General features: G+C 36.6%; 1 protein-coding gene across 1 annotated transcript in view; it reads right to left on the bottom strand.

Moving 5' to 3' along the window:
* Positions 1-25,642, bottom strand: part of kn (EBF transcription factor knot) — a 161,913-nt gene that overhangs the window by 121,838 nt on the left and 14,433 nt on the right. Inside the window, exons 3-5 of the mRNA XM_089637567.1 lie at positions 23,215-23,368; positions 17,487-17,550; positions 1,517-1,572 (exon numbers count right to left, since the gene is read on the bottom strand). Of these exons, the coding sequence (XP_089493693.1) occupies positions 1,517-1,572; positions 17,487-17,550; positions 23,215-23,368 (274 nt within the window). The remainder of the gene's footprint in view (positions 1-1,516; positions 1,573-17,486; positions 17,551-23,214; positions 23,369-25,642) is intronic.

The raw sequence follows: 25,642 nt of genomic DNA, 5'->3' as shown, positions 1-25,642 counted from the left end.
AATACTTTTGGAACAGGAAAGGTGTTCCATAAATCAGTCTACGAGTAGAACCTATCAGTAGTTAAGAAAAATTTCGTGGTTATAACAAAAAAGCTTAATTTGATCTAATACGCATAAGTAAATCAACAAAACTATAATTTTTTCAAAAGAAGAAAACATCTGTGACTTGAAATTTTAAATATATGAAAAGAAAATTCTTGGTTTTAGGTCACTTTATTGATAAATTTTATTGTCTACCGGTTTCGGTACCTCTAATTATTCATAACTGTCCTGATTATGGTACGGAGGTACCGAATCCGGTAGATAATAAAATGTATTGACTTTATTTTATACTATTTAGATATGATTTAGGGCAATAACGCTTTTTTTCAAGTTAATTCCAAATTTTTAATTTGATATTAGTTTAGCATAATATTATTTTTGTTTAAAAAATAATAGTTAAAAAAAATGATAATAATGAGAATTTATTGATTTTAATAAAGTGACCTGAAACCAAGTATTTTCTTTTCATTCATTTAAACTATTATTTCTTTGTTCATGTAGAAGCTCCAACGACACCGAGTAGTTAATACAAATTAATAAAATAAAAATATATCCAAGAAAGTAATGAATGTTTATCCAACTATGTATATACTTTTCATCGTTTGTTGGCTTAATCCCGAATACAAAACAGTTCAAACATCGTAACGTATTCCTTATCAAACAGCTTTCATTCTAGGGGTGTATTATGATCAGCAGGAAATAACAACACAATCATCACAGCGCTGATTGAACCACGGGGCGGGAGGGTGCACACGTGATCGTCACGTGACCGACACGTGGCAGATTGTCATCGGTAATAAAGTTTCCTTCTTAGTCGGTAAAACTGCCCACAACTTTGACGGTGGAAGTTTGTAATGAAATCTAAAGTAGGGACACTTTTAAGCCACGCTTAAAACATAAACAGAATGCATTTTTAAACAAAGTTCCAGTATAAAACATGTATAAACTCTACATGCATTGATAAAAAATAACGTTTTGCTTTACGTATGGTTGCAAATTTTTGCCCGATTTGCATATCTCCACAGTAACAATTAGTGACGATTTTTAATTCGTAATTATATTTTATTTATCTATTTGGAGGGTAGATAAGTAACATTTTCGTTAAATGGCATTAGAAGTAATAAATTTCGTTAATTAAAACAGTTTGGTCATAAAAATAAAATAATTGTTGAAATATTCATGTTTTTAAGTCATTAATGTGGTTAGGTTGTTATTGTTTTTAACTTAGATGTTCTGATACCTTTGAGAAAGTTGAAAGATTGGATGCTTATACGTACGCCAAAACTCCAAATTTCTCAATGTATCTTTTCATGAGATTTTACAACAAATTATTTTTGAATGGAACTCTGTCTAGACTGCCCAATGCATGTTTTTAATAACTAAATAGGATTAATGAAATACGTAGGTATTTAAAAAAAACGGAATAATTAGGTGAACACAAATGAATGTAATAATATATTTTTTAAATTCCCACCTGTTTTGTAACGGAGTCGATAAGTCTGACGAAGATGTCCTGTTCCTGTCGCATACCTGTGGAATACAAAATAAATTAGTCATGTACACATCACAAACATACACACAAAATCACACTTATGAGCTTAAGTAGATAACTAATCAAATCTTTAAAGTGTGGGGGTATATAGAAATGATTGATCACTTAATTAATTTTTGACTTTTAACGGGTGTAGGTTCCTTCCTATGTCGTACCTATTATATTACGAATTAATAAATAGTTGCACGGTATTGAATTTAATACCCACCAAATGAAATAGCAAAATGTACAGTGATTGCTTACTTGGTCATAGTGAATCCCATAATAAGGAGAGTGATTGCCCATTTATTCTTAGTGAATCCCACAATAATGACAATGATTGCCCACCTTAGTGATTTAATAAAAATCGGTAGCAAAACAACCTGAAAATGGTACACATTTCAGTATTTTCTTTTATTGTCGAAATAATTTTTTTTTTTTATTAAATGCTTATTATTAATAATTTTACAGCTATTATGGTAATGTGTGGGAAATACTTAGGATGCGAGCGAGTTCTCCAATGTATGCTTTTTACTGTCTATATCTGTGTTTTCTCCAATAAATAAAATAAAAAATATTAGGTAAAACGTTAAGATAATACAATAAATACGTGCAAAGAACTTCGATAAACTTTCAAAATCTGCTTTCACTTTTCAACAACGTAAAATCTGCCGCTTAGATTTCTGTGAAATATCTATATACTTTAGTGAGAAAAGTACAATCAAAGTTAGAGTGAGCAATCACTAGTTGCGGGCAATCATAGTCCATCATAGTCTAATTTAAGTCTTTACTTATAAAGGCGTTTTTAATTTTACCATTAATGTAGGGTAAATGGTTGTTTATCAGTTGTGTAAAATTTAACACATGTTAAGAATATATTTATTTAAGATTACGTGTAGGTACGTGAAAAGGTAATAAAAATACAATACAGGCCCCAAGTTACATTATTTAAAACAAATATTATAATTCGTCAGTTTATGAAGCATTTTCTTTACAATTTATTTTGTGTACAAAGCCGAAAGCTGGCAAAGAATAAGCCTAAAGTTGAAAAGTGTTCATGAAAACTCCGCGAGTCATCCCATTTGTCTCATTTACCGCTCCGCCCCCACCCCGTAGCGGAATGACTGCACAATTTGTTAACAGGTTAAAATTACACGACACAACATTTATTTTCTACCACCGTGTTGTGTACTGTGTTGCGACTACCGCAGTCTGCAAAATGGTGGAAGAACTAGTGAGGATGAGTGTGATTTCTCACCATAGCAATGTATTTTGCTTGATGAAATGATACTCTGAGCCGAAAATCGTTAGTTTCGTTTACGTTGCGAGCTGAGCACCCTCATGATTTCATCGAAGACTGCGTTAATCAGACTAAAAGGGTAGATACATATTTCGTGATCAGTCTTACATAAAGCCAATAACAATATGTGTACTGAGGCAACCAAAATCACAGTGATTTCTGATGTCATGATATTTGCAGTTTATTTGTGTGTCGCTAATGTAACTATTTTCAGCTCACAGCATAATTTGCAACATAAGCTATGAATCTTTGAAATAAACATTTAACTTTAATAAAAAAAATGTTACATAATTTTATCCATACTTTTCTATTGCGTTTTAAACAAAACAATTTGCAAGAGAGGGCGTTGAAATTGCAACGAAATTAGGCAGAAAGCTGAAGGTAAATAGAATAGGATGAAGTTCTCGGATTACAAATAACACTAACATATTTTTAAAAATCTCCTAATACCATAGTAACATTATGAGCGTAAAATGTCGCTTGTGTAATGTTGGAGGAGCCAGCACAGGAATTAAAAACACGACGGCTCGAACCTAACGCATTTGTCAACCCAGCTACTAACCGGCATTGGAACTTTGTAATTACAGATATATTTTCTTTAAATTGTATATTTTAATGTAGTCGGTGCTGCATCCAGGATATTCTAGGCGATGAGCAATATTAGAAGGACGTTCGGGATGTTTCGAATACGTAATGATCGCTGTAGTCATCAATTTGATTGATAGTCGCTTCAAAACGCAATGGATTGAGAATCAGAGTATCAGAATTTAGGCACCAAGATAGATTTGTTCTGATTATTTAAAAATAATTCTTATCTACCAGTATATCACTCGTTGTGGTAACATTTGTGAAATAGACGGGTTGGTAGGACGCTAGACTAGCAGTAGGTCGGATTGACTTCGATACTCGCAGCGGGCATCGACTTTCTACCGTTTCTACACGTGCTATATTTAGTGAGAGTCTGTACTGTTAAGGTAACTAAAATTAAGGCTACCAGCTTATTTTTTGAATAAATTTGTCATTAAATCGGAAGGTAGCGTCTTTAATTCCCGATTCGGATAAATGTTGATGGTCGTGAAAAAATACAACATCACGACGGTACAAAAGGGGTGCTCCCTATGAAAACATTAAAAAAATATATATACAAGTAATGCTTTCAACGATTTTTTTCATTCGTGTTAATTAAATAAATAATATTAAAAAGAAGGACAAACATTCTCGGATTAGGAAAAAAACTGAAAATATTTGAAAATTTACAAAAAAAAACTTACAGTAAGCGTAACATGTTGAATGTGTTGTTATGGAGAACTAAGCTAGCCGAAGAATTTAACTCAAGACGTAAGATTATATTATACGCCTTTTATGTCAAAAATAAAACCCACCTCTAAAAATAAAATGCTTATAATGTGTAGGTAGATACAACAGTATGTTGAAAAAAATAAATTCCTATTTTTTTATGTATATAAAAAAATTGTTTTAATTCACGAAAGCTCCCATATTGATACTGTGTAAAAACAGGAGAATAGCGTTGTGAGGCGGTTTAAAGCAGAGGTTATAGGAAGGGACTTATTAATGTGGGTCTTTGATGGAGAAAGAACTGGTACCGGTAGCTCGTTCCACATACAAAAACGAATGGATGAAACGATCCGTTCTCACGAAGCTAACATCAACACTATGAACGGGAGTTCCGCTCGTGCTCCGGTACACAGGGGATAAATGCCGCTATAGATTTATATACCTTAGAGCAGGTGACATTGAAATACCTGTAGAACAGACTCAGCATGCCTAGGGTGCGTCTGTGAGAGCTGGCAATTTGTCTATTAATAACGGATTGTCAATCAAACAGACCGCCCTCCTTTGCACAGAAAAATAGGTTTATCAAGTATTTTCGGGCTCCGGAGGTGGCTGCGAAATTCAATTGTTGGTCACTATTGAAGGATCTGTTAGCCCTATACAAGACGTCCAATTTCTCTTATGCCAGATTTACTCGGGATTCTATGGAACCCCGACACTTGAGCCGGTCTGAAATATTTATTCCAGGCATAACATGTTTTCTCAATTTCCTTAAATGCTGAATTCCCCAGTCTAAATTAAAGAAACATCAAAAGCCTTCTTAATGTGTAGTATAAATATCCATAAACGCAGATAATATAAACGCGTAACTGGTAAATAACATAATAGCGCAAAAGTGTATTTACGTAGTCGATAAGGAGAGCGCAAAAAACTCCCACAGGACTCGTCTGAGAAATACACGGCGGTACAAGGCACACGGCACACAGTACAGTCAAGCCCTATTTACCTGTGCCTGGAACAGGGATCGACTATACCTGGTTCAAAAACTATTCAATTATCATTTAACTAGTAGTTCTATGAAGAGTAGACCTCGCGTCCAAACAAGCATATTATGTAAGAGATTTTTTTAAATTTTTTATTTATTTATTGTCCTTCAAAGTACAATCCCATTAAACCGCAATTAAGCAGTTTGTAAACAGGATGTTCATGTTCAATATAACATATTTTCATAGTATTATTACTTATTACAATACAACTTATACATCATATTTATCACCAACCACTGCCATAATCAAAAGTATTACTAATACAGAGTATCTCTGCTTAGTAGCCATGTTTTCAGCATATATCTGAATCTCTGAGGTAATTCGCATTTTTTTATATTGCTTGGTAACATGTTTCTAATTTTCTCTTATTTAATGAATCACAACGAAAATTTCTTTAGAAATCATATGAAGATTGTAAATACGAGTACCCACCTTCATAAATTTAAATCATACATATTTTATGTAACATGTTTTTGTTTTAAATAAGGAATTATACGATTTATAAAAAAAAATATTTTTTAAACTTTCTTCATGCCCGGCCGGTAGAAAACACAATATCGATCATTACTATTTGACGAAAGCCACCATCTTGAAACGAAATAAAAACGTAACGAAAAAAAAATACAAATAAATGAAATGCCAAGTGATAGAGTTAAAAATTTACTGTGCTGTCACTAAGAATGGTAAATTTCCTAGTCGTCCACAGCGTTGCCCAGGATTTGCACATAGTTTTCGATATCAGTTGTAGATACTAATTTTCCTCTTATTTTGATCGTTAGGTGTGCGTAATTTCATCAATCTCTGTATAAAAGTGAACATTTCTAAAAAATAAAACAAGAACGTAAGACTCATCTTTATTTACATAGGAGATTGCTGTAGACGCATTTTATGTGGTACCAGGATGAAATTACACCGGCGTGAATATCACGTAAAAACAGTGTAATAATACTGCCAGAATCACAAGGAGGAAATTACACATTGAAAAAAATACAGTTAAAGCAAATACTTAATTTGAATACGATCTACGAGTAGCTACTATTCACTGTAATATGGTTGGTGTCCCCTACCGCTTGATACGGGACTCCGTATAACCGACATACAGAGGTATGTATCTACGCCGTAGAGCCACTTGCATATCGAATAGGTACGAGTACATTCGCTACATTTAATTTCCATGAGTATTGCTTATGGTGTATTCAAGTATCAATATGAAGGCAATTGGGTGGAATGTGAACTCAAATGTATGGCGCACGACATAAAAGTACTTATTTAACTGAATTGAGCTTATCATTTATTTTTTATCAAATTTAAACAGATAAGAAGATTAACATTACTCAGTACTTACGTGAAACCACGACTCCTGCTCGTAAAATTATAACGTAATAGTTTGAGCTTCATATAAATGGAATTTTATCAAGGAGTTAAAAATAATTAAGAATTTTTTTAAAGGTAGTATTAAGGCTTCTATTTTCAAATAACATGGTTTAACCACCTTTGGTCGAGGCAAATACAGAGTATCTACGGACCATTACTGGCTGTAGAATGGTGCTACCGAATATGAAATACCCTTTAAAACACATATTCACGTACGTAGGCGTATTAGTGTGTTTCATCGTCTTATCTCTCTCACCAACACATGGCCATTCCGATACTGCTACATCTTGTGAAGCGAAACTCTACGAATTTTATTTTTATACATCAAATTTAAATGTTATTCGTTTAAAGCATCGTGTAACAGCTAGACTTGCATGTTTATGGCGAGGAATGGGCAATACAATTTGATATTCCTAAGGCAACAGCTAACAGGCAGTCTTTTAGGAAATTTTAAAATGTTTTACTATAAAATTGCAGGAAATTCGTAAAGAGGATACTGCGCGATATCAAAGATACTAATAACGGTGCATCGGTGCATGCGCGACGTGATGCGAAATATTCCTTCGTAAAGGATAACAATAATTATTTCCTTGCAATCAACTTTTTATCTTACAAAATTGGAACTAATCAGTATAAATCATATAAGACATGCGATAAAGTAGGTACCTACTTTATTTTACTTTATTATTAATTCTATATTTCAAATGTTTATTTTTCTATGGTAAAATTTTTGACAGATTTCGTTACTATTTGTTTTTTAAAGGCTTTTCAAATCGTACAATTAAACATTCCGTAATTTTTTACGGATCTATGTTAGTATTGCATATAAATTCATCGCAGTATTTTTATTGCTTTTTACAAATAGGTTAACCTTTTAAAGTGAAGTCTGATCAAGTAACATATATTTTTAGGCGGAAATTTTTGAAACGTTGAAGTGGGACATTACCTGAATACGGTTTAGAAACGCATGGCAACATGCAGTTTTGGGAAAAAATTCGGTTTATGGGAGTCACTCGAATAACCGAAATTGAACTTGATTTAGACTAATTTAGGGCTAGGGAATCCGAATCTGTAAGAATTAGGCGGGGGTCGGCACTATTAACTGAGTTATAGGGTTTTGAAATTTCGTACGCGATACATAGGAACCATGTTTTATTTATCAATTATGACATAAGAAAATCAAATTAGTGACTATTTATTAGTCTCACATTTCAGAAGTGCCAACCAAAAAATAAAAAGTGTTGCCATATAATAATAATATCAATGCATGGAAAATTCAGAAAATTAAAAATCATTTGCCAGATTTGTAGTTTATTATTTAAAATCTTGTAAATATTAAATTTATATATATATAACCTAACCTAACTGTGATTTTCTATAACAAAAAAATGACCCTTTAATAACGCCCACTCGCGTCCCCTTTAGAGTTATATCCCAGTTTTCAAGTAGTTTGTGGGCTACGCTAGGTTTGTATAGACTGGTTTGTGATTTGATTCTAATACCTTTTTTCCATGTTATTTCATGTTACAAAAAATTGCCCCTTTAATAACGCCTGCTCGCGTCCCCTTTAGAGTTACATCCCAGTTTTCAAATAGTTTGTGGGCTACGCTAGGTTTGTATAGACTGGTTTGTGATTTAATTCTAATACCTTTTTTCCATGTTATTTCCTGTTACAAAAAATTGCCCCTTTAATAACGCCTGCTCGCGTCCCCTTTAGAGTTACATCCCAGTTTTCAAATAGTTTGTGGGCTACGCTAGGTTTGTATAGACTGGTTTGTGATTTAATTTTACAACATTTGTGGCAACACTTTTTATTTTTTGGTTGGCACTTCTGAAATGTGAGACTAATAAATCGTCACTAATTTGATTTTCTTATGTCATAATTGATAAATAAACCATGGTTTCTATGTATCGCGTACGAAATTTCAAAACCCTATATCTCAGTTAATAGTGCCGACCCCCACCTAATTCTTACAGATTCGGATTCCCCAGCCCTAAATTAGTCTAAATCAAGTTCAATTTCGGTTATTCGAGTGACTCCCATAAACCGAATTTTACTCCAGTTTTGTAAAAGGTAAATATTTACCTACGACTGCCGTTTTTAATACGCATTTGAAAAAAGGTAATTATTCGGAATCGCTGGACAAGGATTATATGAAATATTTTTAAATAAAACCTTAATTTACCTTAATTACTATAAAAGGAATCATTTGATTCAACTTAATGACAATAAACAACAACTTTTTGTTGTAAAAATTACGTGTGTTATGTGTTTAAGGTACAAACATTCACCACATAATAGTGGCAACATGTATAATATAATTCATTCCATTTGAGATTGCGCACAATGAAGACTTAACTTCTCACAAGTAATGCAAGATGATGTGGTTTCACCGAGTTGGGGTCCCGGGAGAGCAGCAGTGGCAGAAGTCTCAACAACGGACCTCGCCAGGATGCTGACCGCACATTTGGAAACTAGGAGCTTTGCTGGACAAGTGAGAGGGCAGTGAGTGTAAAAAGGGCTACGGGAAAATATCAAAGGGATTGTGGATTGCGCAGAGTGTTAAGATTATTCGCCTGTTTATTTGAACTATACGTTGTTTCTGTAGATTGTTGTTGTTGCATGCATATTATGTCACAGGGTCGAAATCAGTATGGTTTGAATAGTTTGTAATTTAAATTTAAGCCCATCATAATGCTTTCTTCATAATATTTTTTAAAATGTAATATTTCATTTATATGACATCTTTTTTTCCTCCTTTCGTATTGCTGACTATCAAGACCCGCATAAAAAAATGACTTCCTTCAGCCCCTACCTTAACCCACTTCACAACGCTGCCCAACCGGGTGGCGACATAGTTCTCCTGCCTTTACATTGTACGTACAGGCTGTACGGGCACTCTTGTGAAGTGTCGCATTAAAGAAATACATACATATATATAAATAAATATATATTTTCGTAGCAGGGAGAACCAATTTAAGAAAAATGATTATCGTTATTTGCCCACATTGCAGAAGTTGATTCTAAAATCATGAAAAATCGATTTTTTTTACTATTTCAACCATCAATAAATAAAATAGTTCACATCCTTACTAGATATTGGCTATATATTTAAAAAATAAAATCGTTTGGTATTTTGGCTTTAAATCCACACGGAGAAAACCTACTTATATAAAATATTGTTATTTTATTAAAAATCTGCTAATTTATTCGTTTTACTGTTAAAAATGGGACTGCAGACAATTTGATAACAATCTATCAGGAAAGCAAGTATATATTATGAGGAAGTCGAAAAATTGTGAAACTTTCTCATCTCGTCCACTATATTTATTAGGATAAGGCCACTTGCATGTGTTCTGATATTTCCTCGAAATGGTCATGCAGTCACTTTTCTAACAGTATTTTGATAAAAAAACAGTACTCGCTTTTCTCCTTGCAAAATACCCAACTAACCTCCATTTTTTTTTAATCAATAGGTGTAGCAAATATCTAATATGGATATGTGTTACTTTATTTATCTGTGTTTAATATTATGATATATAGGCCAGTATAAAGGAAAGAATTGAAGTTTTGCGTATATTTGGTATTTTTGTGAATTAATTGTAAGTTTAAAAAAATTAGCGCTACCTACTGTTTTAATATATTGAAAAATAAAATAAACATCATAAGAAAAAAATTAACAGAAATTTCAATTTAAATTCGACAAATTTGAATCCAACATTAATCGGTCATTTTTTAATTTAAATATAAATTTACGCCGTACATAATACTTTTTTATCGTTTTTTTTATTTTAAATTTTATTATAAATAGATAAAATTTAAAAAACATATACTATTAAATCACAAATAATTGCCATATGATTGACTTTGATAGCCTATATTTTATAATTAAAAATGTAAAAAATAAAGAAGCACAGATCCGTACTAGATATTTGCTGTACCTTAAGAGGTAAATATGGTATATATCATAGACATATGAATATTAGTAGACCTGCCCTAAGTGATTAAAAGCGTATTATCCCCACTCCCCACTTTCAATTTGGTAGGCGGGAATGGGTACCGCCGCCCTGGGAACCATTTATTGGATGACCAACACCTCTGCCACAGGTCACCCCAAGTGGTTCGCTACGTTTGGTGACTTAGCAGGGGTGCCCGGGTTCATGGGTTAAGGTTTGCCCAAGTCTTGGTGGCGGGTGCGTCGGCCCACCTTCTGCGTGGCGGGCCGGTTGGGAGATGCTGGTTGAGGGAGACCCTTTACAACCGGTTACCGCTGTCCGGGCCGCTCGATAGTACAGGGGCCCGACCCTCAGGCTCACGACTAAGGGTGGGCTGCCCCATCAGCGAGTGAAAAAAACCCCGCCACTGCTGTTGTGCCGGTTCGTGACCGGAGGGGACCCAGCAGCAGCGTTTGGGGCGCATTGGATGCCCTCTCCAGCCGGACTCTCCCAGCCTATCGCCTAGCACCGCAGTGGGTGGGCTGGAACCAAACGCTCATCACTCCTGGACAGCCTGAACCCCATATTCCTACCCACCCCTCATACCTTTCCATTCCAGACCTTCCTTTCACTTCATACCCTTAAAAACAAAAAAAACAAAAAAAAAAAAATATTAAAATCATGAATATACATAAAAACAAACTTAACATCTTTACAGCGTCGAGTAGCAGGCGTCCCCGGTGCGGGCCAAAACTGTTGGTAAATTTTGCCAACATTCGCGGCCTGCACACAAATTTAAATTCCGTCCATCACCATCTTTTGTCCCAACGTCCCAACCTTCTTTTCCTATCCGAAACTCAGATAGCCGAGCCGCCAGACTCCTCCTATCTGGACTGCCCGGGCTTTACCCTCGCAAGCAAATTCCGACTGAAAGGAGGAGTCTGCCTCTATAGTCGAGCTGACGTCAACTGTGTGCGACTATTGAGTCTGGAAAACTCCAGATTCGACGTAATGTGGGTGCGCGTCAATCTTGCCAGTACGGCAAGATTCTACGCATGTCTATACCGCTCACCGAACCATAGCGAATCAGACACTTCCGAGCTCTTCAAACATTTGAGCGATACTATTGATGATCTCTTGCCCCGCTACCCTTCGGCCGAGTTTGTTGTTCTGGGGGACTTCAACGTTCATAACGAACCATGGTTGAAGTTCTCAGGCCCAACGGACTCGGCTGGCCGACATGCGGAATCCTTTGCCATTTGCTACGGATTAGAGCAATTGGTTCAGGAGCCTACAAGGGTTCCTGATGTCCAGACTCACCGCTCCAATCTGTTAGACCTATTCTTAACTACTGTGCCACACGGTTATAAGATTGACGTCACAGCGCCTCTGGGATCATCTGACCACTGCCTAGTGACGACATCAATCCCCGTTAGCCTCAGACCAACCAATGAGAGGCTGAGGAGAAAAGTGTGGCACTATAGGTCAGCAGATTGGTTCGGTATGCGGGTCCATTTCAATGCTTTTCCGTGGTCAGCTGTTTGTTTTCGGACTTCGGACCCTTCAAGATGTGCCCAGGAGATTGGTGAAGTCATCAATTCGGCGATGGATGGCTTCATACAATCGACTACTAAAGAAACTGGTGTGGGCTCAAAGCCGTGGTTCAGTCGACAATGCTCCGAAGCAGTTCGACGAAAAAACGCGGCTTACCGAGCCTACAACACATCTCGAACGCCCGAAAGCAGATCAGCATACAACAAATCGGCAAAGGAATGCAAGAGAATCATCAATAGGTCAAAATTCGAACACGACCTGCAGATCAGCAAAAAGCTGGCTGCCTGCCCGCATGGCAGCAGAGCATTCTGGTCGCTTGCGGGCTCAATAGGTCGAAATTTTTGCAAACCCAGTTTGCCACCTCTTACCAGACCTGACGGCTCACTAGCAAACACCGCCACCGAAAAGGCAAACCTTTTAGGGAAAATGTTTGCGGAAAACTCGACCCTCGACGACGGGGGTGCTGTTCCGCCGTCGGTTCCTCACTGCGGCTTCTATATGAAAAAGCTGAGGATCCGGCATCGGGATGTACTCCACGTCATACGGGGGCTCGATGTTAACAAAGCTAGTGGACCTGATGGAATACCTGCCCTGGTATTGCAGAGGTGTGCTGCGGAAATAGTTCCAGTTTTGACAAAGCTCTTCAAAATGTCCCTGAAGTGTGGCACTGTGCCCTCTGGTTGGAAAAAAGCGGTAATTCACCCTATTCCCAAGAAAGGTGACCGCTCCAACCCGGCCAACTACCGCCCCATAGCGATCACATCAGTTCTGTCCAAAGTGATGGAACGTGTGATCAACGACAAACTGCTCACATACCTCGAGAAGAACAAAATTATCAACGACCGTCAATACGGATTCCGGCGGAACCGCTCATGCGGTGATCTTCTCGCGTATGTGACGCATGTTTGGGGGCGGTGCCTGGAACGTCACGGTGAGACCCAAACGGTCGCACTAGACATATCCAAGGCCTTTGACCGGGTCTGGCACCGAGGACTTGTCAACAAATTGCATTCTTACGGACTTCCCGCATCCCTGTGTACGTGGATTGCTGACTTTTTAAGGGATAGGTCGATTCAGGCGGTTGCTGACGGTTTCACCTCTTCCTCGCACTCCATAAATGCTGGCGTCCCACAGGGATCGGTTCTGTCTCCAACTTTGTTTTTGTTGCACATCAATGACCTTTTGACATGTGCACCGATTCATTGTTACGCGGATGACAGTACAGTTCATGATAGCTTTTTGTTTGACAAGCCCCCAAAGGGCACACAAACTCCAACGGCTCGGAGGGCTTTGAAGCAGAGAATGGACGGTTATCTCGAGAGTATTTCCTCCTGGGGTAAAAATAATCTCGTCGAATTTAATGTTTCAAAGACCCAATCCTGTCTGATTACGTCTAAAAGGGATCCAAATGATAATCTAGTCTCCTTCAACGGAAGCAATCTTCCGAACAGGCCTTCCATTGATATGCTTGGTGTAACTATAAGTGACCAGCTCAGGTACGGGGGCTCCATCGAAGCTAGAGTAAAGTTGGCCTCTCAGAAGCTGGGCGTACTGTACAGGGCCCGCAGATACTTTAATAGTACTCAACTGCTCACCCTGTACAAATCGCAAGTGCGCCCTACTGTCGAATTTGGCAGCCATCTCTGGTCTGGAGCCCCAAAATACCTGAAAAAAACCCTTGACTCTGTGCAGAAACGGGCGGTCCGTTTGATAGATTCCCCAATCTTAACAAACGGACTGCAATCTTTAGAGCACAGGCGTCAGGTAGGTATGCTTGAAAACGTGACGTCATCATTCTTGTGCGAACTATGGTCGAGGCATCATCGGTTCATTTTACGAAATAACACGGCAAAATGTTGACTTGTACTATGAAAACTTGTAAAAATAGATGTGAAAAAGAGAATAAACCCAATTGTCGTAGGATTACATTCCATATATAAGCATTATTTTACTTTATTTTAAGCATATTCACATCGTATAATATGAATCAGTTGTTACTATCACATCGAGAAACGTCTGGACGCGAAACACAAAGCTGGTTGGTTGCTGGGAAGTAAATTATGAACATTTATAAAAGTGTCTTAACTAAATACTTAAACGAAATATTCGACTCTGAAAATAGAACCGAATTTTTTTGCCGAATTTGGACGTAAATTTGTTCATAACGTGGCGAGTAATTTGCGCTCCCATGTAAAAATGTCTATTCATTCAAAAGCAGATTTTACTTTTAAGAAGTAAATGGTGATATTATAATGCGAGATGCCTATTTACTGTCAGATTGATTTATTGACGAATCACAGTCAGCTTCACTCCCTTCGTTCTTCAACAGTTGATTTTACCCCTCGCCATTATCTTCTCGTCTATTAATTCCTATGTCTGTGGTATATATATATGTTATTAAAAAATTTTAAAAGTATTATGTACTTTGGTTGGGTATTTTGGCATGAAATCCAAGTTTTTGTGCTGCTTTTTTATGACAAAAGCAGTGCAGCCGTTGCTCTTCATATCATCATTTAATTGTTGATACGTTACATCCGGGATAATTAGAGTTATATTGCAAGGGATAGTAAAACATATTATAATGATGTTATCATACTTTAATGATGGCGAGCGGCGGAAAAACTAGATCGCGCTATATAAATGTATCTCTCCCGGATAGAGCAACATTTATTTATTAATAGTGGTAAGTTGAAAGTCTTAATATGAGTAACGCAGACCTGTGATGATGATTGTAACATTTGTGAAGCTGAAATTATTATTGAAAAAAAATCCTTAGTATCATTGCCTTTCAAAAAAAAATTTACTCATTGAATATTAAAAAAAAAAAAATTTTACGATAACTATCAAATGACATATTAAAAATACTTTATAGAAACTTTGTTTTCATACTAATCGAACAAAAAATGCAGTTCCGCTCATGAAATGGATAAATGTGTAAATGAACGGTCTGCTAAAGTATGTCCACTGGACCTAGTTCAGTGAAACAACGCGCGTTGTTTGAGTAACGTATTTTCACACCATTAATTCATCATGCATTAGTCAAAGATGTTAACAATATAAATACATTTTTGGAATAGTAATTGAAATAATTATATATTTCTATATTTTTACCATCAGAATTAATAAATTGTTCTTGAAAAATGATTTAAAATGTTTAATGGGTATACGCTCCATGATTGGTCGAACGAAATCTGATATCTAATTTATTCCGCGTTAAGTTTGTACAGCGTAATAATTCATCATTTGCCCTGTTGATGGAGACTGCAATGCTATTCGAAACGTTGGTTAAAGAAGGAGGTAGCGCAACACGGCATAATACCCAAAAAACAAATCACTATAAAACGTAAAAATTAAACATCTCTTTCTGTTACATGCGTATTTTGATAATAAGAGAGAGGGATTGCTATACTGTTTTATATTGTGTATTGAGATATGTTGATTTGTTATCTGTATGTTGGTTGAGTTTGGGAGATGTTTTGTGGGTGTCTTTTTAGTTTTATCGTTTTACCTTACATCGTATTATCTTCTGATATTGTGGTAGGTTTTTTTAAAATTCAAAGTGGTAAATTTGAAGCTATTCCATGATAGAATACAAATCAAACAATGCGCTACTGCGACTAAAATCACCTACATTCCAATTTAATGTTTTGTAAAAATTAGTAAGTAGGAACTCATTTCAAATTTGCGTAAAATCAATGACAATATCCCCGCTGGCGAGAATCCGACGTACTGCCGCGGCGTGAGCTAAGTAGGTACATCAATGATACCATGTAAACTACGGGCTAAAGATTTTTTTTTAAATCTCCATACAAAATGCACTAACCACAGGAGATTCAGCGCACGGATGACGTCACGCAAGCTCCTGCTTCTTACCGCTCAGATTGCGATCGTTTTGACGGACGGGCGCGAAGTATTCAAACATAGAAAATTAATTTAACAATGAAAACGAACTATAAACAAAAACAAAAAAACCCCATTGTTTCTTAAATGGACTCTTATTCTTTATTACCCGCAGGTACGCAGTAAAAATGTCCCGTTGCATCAAACAGAGAGTTTCTTTAACACTGGTGACTTATTATTTTTAGCACATGATGGACTATACTTGACACCAGCTCGTTTGACGAGTCGTTTTAAATTGTACGAAAAAATTGTTCTCGCTTATTAACACCCTATATATGGTATGCGTTCGTAATAGTACATCAAATCAAAATAAGAAACTTGTCATGTCTAACAAACAAAAAAGACGAATCTATTAGAAATAGATAAAATCAGTGACATTACTGCAAACTAGCTAGTGAGGTAGTCACTCTCATGTCTCTGTGGAAACGTGGCGTACTGCAGATGTTTACTTTAATCCTGTCAGAATAAAAACTAGTCAGAATTCCTCGTATGTATGCTTCCTTCAATATCGCCGTCCGCTACTAATATGGTAGACTGGATTCCTACACAAGGTCTGCCGAGTGAACAGAAAAACCGCCTTGCTAAATGAGCCTTTGTATGTTATAAGGAACAATATCGATTACGGTTTTGGGCTTAATTAGGCCGTGTAAATAGTCTCATAGTAGTCATAATTTTAGTTCATCCCGCAGTAAAGCCTTTTTAGAAATGAATAAATGTAGCCTTAATTTAGAGGAATCCAAACGCCAAATATTTTGATGAGACCCGCAAACAAAACCAAGTTATTTCTTTCAAATTACCAAGGATTCAATTATAACAAACTTATACAATATAGAATTGGTATGAGAATTACAAAATTTTTAATGTTGCTAAAACAGTGGGTATTTACCTATCCACTGGATTTTGATTGATTAAAAAATTCGTCCTATTTTTTTACTTCTGTATTATATGAATACTGTGATGAAGTCAAGTATCCATACTAAAAAAAGGATTGTAATTTAATTATCGGCCACTGATTTGTTTGCTTCAACTTGAAAAGGGATAGGTACACTTTGATACAAACGTTACGTTGTTACAATTTGTAGGTTTGACTTATGTTTTTGAACCTTTTTAAATTCATTATTATCTATATCTTGATGTACACTAAAATAAATCATTCAGCCAATTTGTACCATATTTAAAAGATCTGCATGAAGTATAATTCCGCTATTCCGTTAGAAACATATTTTATTTTTAATAATATCCATATAACATCTTCTAAAGAATGCGAGAATAAGTTTATGAAAATGCGAGAAAATTATATTGGTACAAATAGAAGTTACATAAAGATGTTACAAAGCCAGATGTCCTGGAATATGCGTATAATCAATACATCCCTGCAAAAAATACTTATTAGAAAAAGATATAAAATTACTATGTTATTATGAACAGTTTTTATAGCTAATTCCATTTAAAAGTGGCTCATTATAATCTGGTATTTTCGTTCACTAAGTTTGGTCAAAATTTTACTTACCATTTGCATAAAGAAGTTGAAGCCTGTATTGGATGCCATTGTTTGTCTTTTGTCCTTCCGTCTCCTACAAAGAGAAAAACATATTTTGTAAACTTTCATCATTTTATTATTGCCATTTTCAGCCTGGACTTAGGAATAAAATGCATGTAATTACGAACTAAATAACGATGTCTGTATTTCAATACGTGTGATAACAGGACACTGACGTTTACACATTGATTGACAATAAACAGACTTCATCATTGAAATTCGATACGATGGACACATTTTATTAATGTTCATTACACATATTTTTATATGACATCACAAAAGAGTAATTTCTCACTGCAAGTGGGATATCAAAGTAACTTTTTGCACTTCCATATTTACGATATTTATGCCCCAACTGCTGGGAGACAATAATTGAAGCAGAGTATACCCCATTTGGGGAATATTATGAGGAAGAAGTGTTAGCATGGAAGAAAAAGGAGAAGAGAACCTGACTTTTCGTTGACTGGTTAGTAAAATATAACTAAGGCCATTTAATGCATTTTTAAGTTTAATCAACAGAGTGATACTGAGTAGTCTGCTCTATAACTAGGAGCAAATGTAGTGTTTGTTAAAAAAACTTATCAAGTTGTTTTGTCTGATTTAGTCATATTTTGAACTCTGAAACGAGAAGCCGGTATTTCACCGAGCTTCGTAAAGTTGCCAAACCTATAATAGAATGTGGATAGTTCACGTTGATGACATATCATTTTCTTGATAAACATACAAACAGCGTAATGTTTTTGATGTAAAATATTGATACGCGTCATTTATCTTTTATATTTTAAAGGGCAGATACGTACATTGTGTTCAGCCTGTGAAAGTCGCCTCGTTGTCTAAAAAGAATAACATTCCCATATTTCGACAAACGTCACGAGAATTTAATTACTTTTATGGAGACAAAACCACATTGTTCCATTATAATTATACGGTTGATAAAAGCAAACAAAGCTGAATCGCATTTTGATAGAGCGTTTGTCTTCCACTTGTCACAGCTTTTTTGTCATTCCTGGCGGACATTTGTCCGAGTTTAGGGGACTCTCCTACGTAATTAGAGAACAAGATTTTAATCAGACCTTACGCATTGAAATTATTTATCACGACTCGTAAAAAACCCTTCACGCCATGAAAACAACTATTTTCACTCCTGAAAAGACGTACTTATTGTTTTTTGTATTTTCAGTATTTAAACCAAACTGAAATAAATAAAAACACCTTTTCCTGAAAATTTTAGATGCTGGTTTCATTGCCATATTTGAAAGATGGCAACGTTGAAAATAAAAACTTGAATAGAGTTTTTAAATTGGAGCCGCCAAAACGCAGTAAAACTTATGATATTGAAGAAAGGTAAAGGTAACAGCGGAATGTTATACAAAATACGCTGACAGATTACTGAAAAAATGGTGGAATTACGCACTTGAACGTTTATTAAATAAGAAAATGCTTTCTTATCATCATCAATTGTTATGACCGGTTATTTGATGAGCCGTCAATAAAACAAGTTAGAAAAACTGGATGTTTCCGAAGTACGTGCAGCAAGGATTAAAGACACTACCCAAGAAATATATTTTTGGAAGATATGTCTGCAGAATAAAGAAGTCCTTATTATAATAAAGGGTCCAGAAATAGGTGGCAATGACATAGGCGTAGGAATTAAAAGCGTTTTCCATAGGCCACCAGAACACTTGATGGCGATGATAAAAATTGTTTTGGCCAACCATTTTTTTCAGCCTCACTGACCATAGAAACACTACCGATATTACCAATATTATAATTTTATTCTAATTTATGATATCACCCATAAAGCCCGTGCTCTCTAACATTTCGTTTTAAATGTCTTAATTAAAAAACGTTTACTCAAAAAACACAAGTTTGAGTAAACAAGCAACTGCCGTCACGCTATCCCCTGGTGGGCAGGTACCCACATTACCTACGTTCACCCCTCCCAGACCACTTTCCCCTTTCTCCACGTGGTCAGGTAATTCCCCGTGTTTATGTTGATGGAATAATTAATCTGCTTATTCAGCTATGGCGTTATAATTATCAATTAATTAATCGAAAGTCACAATTTTCCAAAATAATGGCAGACCAAAATAGGTAATTATTTTTTAACAAGTTAATACAGCTCACTTTATAATACAGCAATAATTGGAAGAAAACACTGCAAAGTTAATGTGAAAATACGCATTTCATGCCATCAAATATAATATATGTTTAGTATTTTTTTGAAAATGTAGGAAGGGAAGAAGATATAGGCAGGTAAGGTAGATGAGACATGACGACCTACTGGCAAAGAAGTAAGCTTCTTGGCTCCGGACCAACATGGACAAAAATGAGTATTGCTGATTTAATAAAATCCGGGTTAACCCGTGTTTGCAGGCCGTTTCCTGTTAAAATTTTAGTACGTTTCTAATATTTCGGAACACGTATTCATGCACCTGCATATGCCCTGATAATGTAGGTATAATGATTAAGTTTTTATGAACACCTCTTTGACATTGCGGTAATACATTGCTTTTTTTCTTAAACATTTAACAGAAAACCTATCAATTCATTCATTTAAGGCCCGCAGTACTGTTTTTCACATGATTGCGAATAATTTAAAGAGATTTTTAATAAATTAGCAATATTTTAGGTTTAGAAACCCAAACCTATTAATGTATGGGATTCAAATATAAAACCTTATTATATTTCAAATCAACCTATTCTACGGGTAGTAAACACCAGAAAAAAAACTGGCATCCTTTTTACTTCCTCCTTCCCTTTTCCATATTCCACCTGCTTTTTTTTTTTTTTTTTTTTTTTTATATTTACTCCACACAGGAGGCCCTGAAGAAAATAATTTCCCTCAGGGCCTATGTCATCTTTGGGGATGCTGTGTGGAGGGTCTTTTTGTGGAGAGGAAGGAGTGAACATGGGTCTTGAAGAGTCCCATGTTGTAGGAGGGAGGAAACACAGAGGCCGGCAGTTCGTTCCACAGCCGAGCTGTTGAACTTAAGAACGAATCGTAGAAGCGACCCGTTCTCATGTGACAAGTGTCAACTGTGTACAAATGTTGGGCGCGCGTTTGGCGTGTATCCCGACTACGCACCGGTGCCGAAGGGATCAATGACGCTAGTTCTTCAGAGCATCTTCCATTGTAATACCGATAGAACAAGGACAGCATACCTACCTGACGCCTGTGCTCTAAAGATTGCAGTCCGTTTGTTAAGATTGGGGAATCTATCAAACGGACCGCCCGTTTCTGCACAGAGTCAAGGGTTTTTTTCAGGTATTTTGGGGCTCCAGACCAGAGATGGCTGCCAAATTCGACAGTAGGGCGCACTTGCGATTTGTACAGGGTGAGCAGTTGTGTACTATTAAAGTATCTGCGGGCCCTGTACAGTACGCCCAGCTTCTGAGAGGCCAACTTTACTCTAGCTTCGATGGAGCCCCCGTACCTGAGCTGGTCACTTATAGTTACACCAAGCATATCAATGGAAGGCCTGTTCGGAAGATTGCTTCCGTTGAAGGAGACTAGATTATCATTTGGATCCCTTTTAGACGTAATCAGACAGGATTGGGTCTTTGAAACATTAAATTCGACGAGATTATTTTTACCCCAGGAGGAGGAAATACTCTCGAGATAACCGTCCATTCTCTGCTTCAAAGCCCTCCGAGCCGTTGGAGTTTGTGTGCCCTTTGGGGGCTTGTCAAACAAAAAGCTATCATGAACTGTACTGTCATCCGCGTAACAATGAATCGGTGCACATGTCAAAAGGTCATTGATGTGCAACAAAAACAAAGTCGGAGACAGAACCGATCCCTGTGGGACGCCAGCATTTATGGAGTGCGAGGAAGAGGTGAAACCGTCAGCAACCGCCTGAATCGACCTATCCCTTAAAAAGTCAGCAATCCACGTACACAGGGATGCGGGAAGTCCGTAAGAATGCAATTTGTTGACAAGTCCTCGGTGCCAGACCCGGTCAAAGGCCTTGGATATGTCTAGTGCGACCGTTTGGGTCTCACCGTGACGTTCCAGGCACCGCCCCCAAACATGCGTCACATACGCGAGAAGATCACCGCACGAGCGGTTCCGCCGGAATCCGTATTGACGGTCGTTGATAATTTTGTTCTTCTCGAGGTATGTGAGCAGTTTGTCGTTGATCACACGTTCCATCACTTTGGACAGAACTGATGTGATCGCTATGGGGCGGTAGTTGGCCGGGTTGGAGCGGTCACCTTTCTTGGGAATAGGGTGAATTACCGCTTTTTTCCAACCAGAGGGCACAGTGCCACACTTCAGGGACATTTTGAAGAGCTTTGTCAAAACTGGAACTATTTCCGCAGCACACCTCTGCAATACCAGGGCAGGTATTCCATCAGGTCCACTAGCTTTGTTAACATCGAGCCCCCGTACGACGTGGAGTACATCCCGATGCCGGATCCTCAGCTTTTTCATATAGAAGCCGCAGTGAGGAACCGACGGCGGAACAGCACCCCCGTCGTCGAGGGTCGAGTTTTCCGCAAACATTTTCCCTAAAAGGTTTGCCTTTTCGGTGGCGGTGTTTGCTAGTGAGCCGTCAGGTCTGGTAAGAGGTGGCAAACTGGGTTTGCAAAAATTTCGACCTATTGAGCCCGCAAGCGACCAGAATGCTCTGCTGCCATGCGGGCAGGCAGCCAGCTTTTTGCTGATCTGCAGGTCGTGTTCGAATTTTGACCTATTGATGATTCTCTTGCATTCCTTTGCCGATTTGTTGTATGCTGATCTGCTTTCGGGCGTTCGAGATGTGTTGTAGGCTCGGTAAGCCGCGTTTTTTCGTCGGACTGCTTCGGAGCATTGTCGACTGAACCACGGCTTTGAGCCCACACCAGTTTCTTTAGTAGTCGATTGTATGAAGCCATCCATCGCCGATTTGATGACTTCACCAATCTTTTGGGCACATCTTGAAGGGTCCGAAGTCCGAAAACAAACAGCCGACCACGGAAAAGCGTTGAAATGGGCCCGCATACCGAACCAATCTGCTGACCTATAGTGCCACACTTTTCTCCTCAGCCTCTCATTGGTTGGTCTGAGGCTAACGGGGATTGATGTCGTCACTAGGCAGTGGTCAGATGATCCCAGAGGCGCTGTGACGTCAATCTTATAACCGTGTGGCACAGTAGTTAAGAATAGGTCTAACAGATTGGAGCGGTGAGTCTGGACATCAGGAACCCTTGTAGGCTCCTGAACCAATTGCTCTAATCCGTAGCAAATGGCAAAGGATTCCGCATGTCGGCCAGCCGAGTCCGTTGGGCCTGAGAACTTCAACCATGGTTCGTTATGAACGTTGAAGTCCCCCAGAACAACAAACTCGGCCGAAGGGTAGCGGGGCAAGAGATCATCAATAGTATCGCTCAAATGTTTGAAGAGCTCGGAAGTGTCTGATTCGCTATGGTTCGGTGAGCGGTATAGACATGCGTAGAATCTTGCCGTACTGGCAAGATTGACGCGCACCCACATAAATATTTCATGGTACCAGAGGGTACATACTTAGTATCACCCTGGTAAGACAGCATCATTCGGAATAGAAACAATACTTCAAATGGCAACCATTTTCGTACCTTTTTTATCACATCTAAGTAGCTAGGTACTGTCCTCTTCTCCTCTTCAAACATTTAATTCATATTCATAATAATTACCAAATAAAAAAAATTACAGATGAAAATTTTAAGCTCTTACCTGATCTTTCTCGATAAATCCAATGAAAGCAGTCCGTTCGATCTCTATTGGTTGGCCAGCCCTGTCGTATAGGGCGACCACGAAATGGAAGAAGTTGCTCTTTCTCAGGTTGCTGGGCGGCTGCTTCTCGAAGTGGGCGCGGCCAACACCAATACTGAAATGTTTCAGGAATCATTAATCATCGAGTTAAAATCCGTTTCACGAGGAATGTTTGAAAGGTTTTACCACCCGAAGTTTTGTTGGGAATTTTTAACCTTTTTTGAAAAGGTATCTCTTTAATACTAAACAACCACAAGTGTTTTAAAAAACATAATTCGGTTCTAAAAACGACAATTTCAAGACTTCTGACCGATTAATAAAAAATAAAAAAAATCTTTGGAAATTGATAGAAGTACTATTAACACGAAAAGTAATCTCCGATCCAAAAGCAAAAATCCATAGTTATACACGGTATGCGTAATTGTAAAACATAATTATTTTATTTAAAATACAATATAGATCTTACAAAAATTTTTTTTAGATTTATTCTTCGTCCCAGAATAAAACATCCAATAAGTATCCCCCCTTGTAAATTCAAAATTTGAAACAAAGTTATTTAATGACTTTAGCTAAGCTAATAACTAGATATAACAGTTTGGTACTTTGCAGCATTCTCCGTCCATATAATTTACACTTACTTGGACTTCAACATACCTAAAATTAGAATGCTATAGCTCTACTTGCTTCAGGAAGTGTGACTCTTGTGTGGCAATAAAATTAAATTAAAATGCAACGAATGTGTATTTTTTTAATGTGGGTATTGATTTTAACGCGACATTAAAAAACACAATTCCAAAATATTTCCTGTTTTTAAGTGCATACAAATGGAAGAAATATAAGAGTCGTTGGATTCTTAGAAAGTAAACAAACAAATATTATCTAAATTGTTTTGGCACGTTCAGCGTCACAAACCTTTCACATTCATTTACCAGGACTTCCCCACAAACGCCTTAGTTCTAAATTAATATATTTCACACGGTAGTGACGATTCTGTGAAATGCATTCTTTTAAAAATCACCGATGACAGTCGCTTAGTTCCACAATATGAATAATGATGGCAGTTATAACTGCACTTGATTGTTTTCTTTGCAGATTTGTGTGTCCCGCTGGGTTGGAAATGCATACAATGAACAGACAGCAGGAGAATTATGTCACTTTGTTACTAAAAACAAAAATGCATGAGAATTTTGCATATCGGATTCTATGATTATAGAAATGTAAATTGACTGCAACTTGATGAAATTCTGTAAAAGAATTTCTATGAAAAAATCTTAAACATTGAATTATTTTTTCGAAGTAAATTTTTCATAAAAAATCAAACTTTGTTTGTTTTTGTCTTTGAATCTTTATTTAGATGTACGCAATTTTTTTCATAAATCTAGTAGGAAAATATTAAAATACAAAAAATACAATGTAAAAAAATAAAATTTTAGTAAAAAAACATTAACACACCAAATTACATCATATAAGATATCTAGGTGACTAAAATAATATTGGTGACTATGTTCAACAATCAAAAATATATTTTTAACATATAAAGCACATGTCCTACAAAACTGAATACAAGTCTTATATTTTAAACATACCCATTATTCGTAGTTTGTTTTGTTATATTCTAATCAAATGGGTTTTAGTTTAGAGCTATTAGTTAAAACAACAAGCGATAAGCAAGTTTTATTCTAAGTTCTCAGATACGTGTAAAAATATTGTAAATTGAACATGAAAATGGTAAAGATGTTTTGTGGAAAACATTATTGTGACAAAATGTAATTCTATAATAAATTTATGTCTGTGACAACCTACAGTTTATCTATTAAAAATGACGAATTGACTGTGGTCATCCAATGTGTTGATATTCAGTTAAGTTTAAATTATAACTTCTCCAAACACTAATAATAACTTCTTGAATTGCTTGCTTTGATAAGCTGTCGAATCCCACTACGTAATACTTGAAGTCCGTATTTATTTCAGTGCAGATATTCTAGTACTAACTACCATATGTATTTCCTATCCCCATTGCCCAGAATACTAATGGAGGGAAATAATTATACCGAGTCAGTAGACATCTTTAATGTATCACTCAACAACTACAAAATATTGTTACTGAGACAGTTTAGTTATGTATAGTAAATTTGCACTCCATTAATATATAATTTTTACTGTTCATATGTAAAACCTCTAAAAAGGGTGATAATAAAATAACAACCACGTCAAAACTATTTCGTGACATATTTTTAATTTTAAAGAATCAACACTTAGGACGGGTTGTTTCGGAGAACTTGAACAATTCTTCAAATTTGAAAGTTAATTTTCAAGTTCTGTTAAAAATATTTTTAAGTTCTGTTTTTATTTCAGTTTTGTCAAGCAACTAGCCTATAGTGATATAATA

This window comes from Hesperophylax consimilis, chromosome 11 (genome assembly GCF_061612785.1).
Source record: "Hesperophylax consimilis isolate HC1 chromosome 11, BYU_Hcon_1.0, whole genome shotgun sequence".
Taxonomy (NCBI): Eukaryota; Metazoa; Arthropoda; class Insecta; order Trichoptera; family Limnephilidae; genus Hesperophylax; species Hesperophylax consimilis.
The sequence above is the reverse complement of the archived record's forward strand: the minus strand, read 5'-3'. Positions and strand labels throughout refer to the sequence as shown.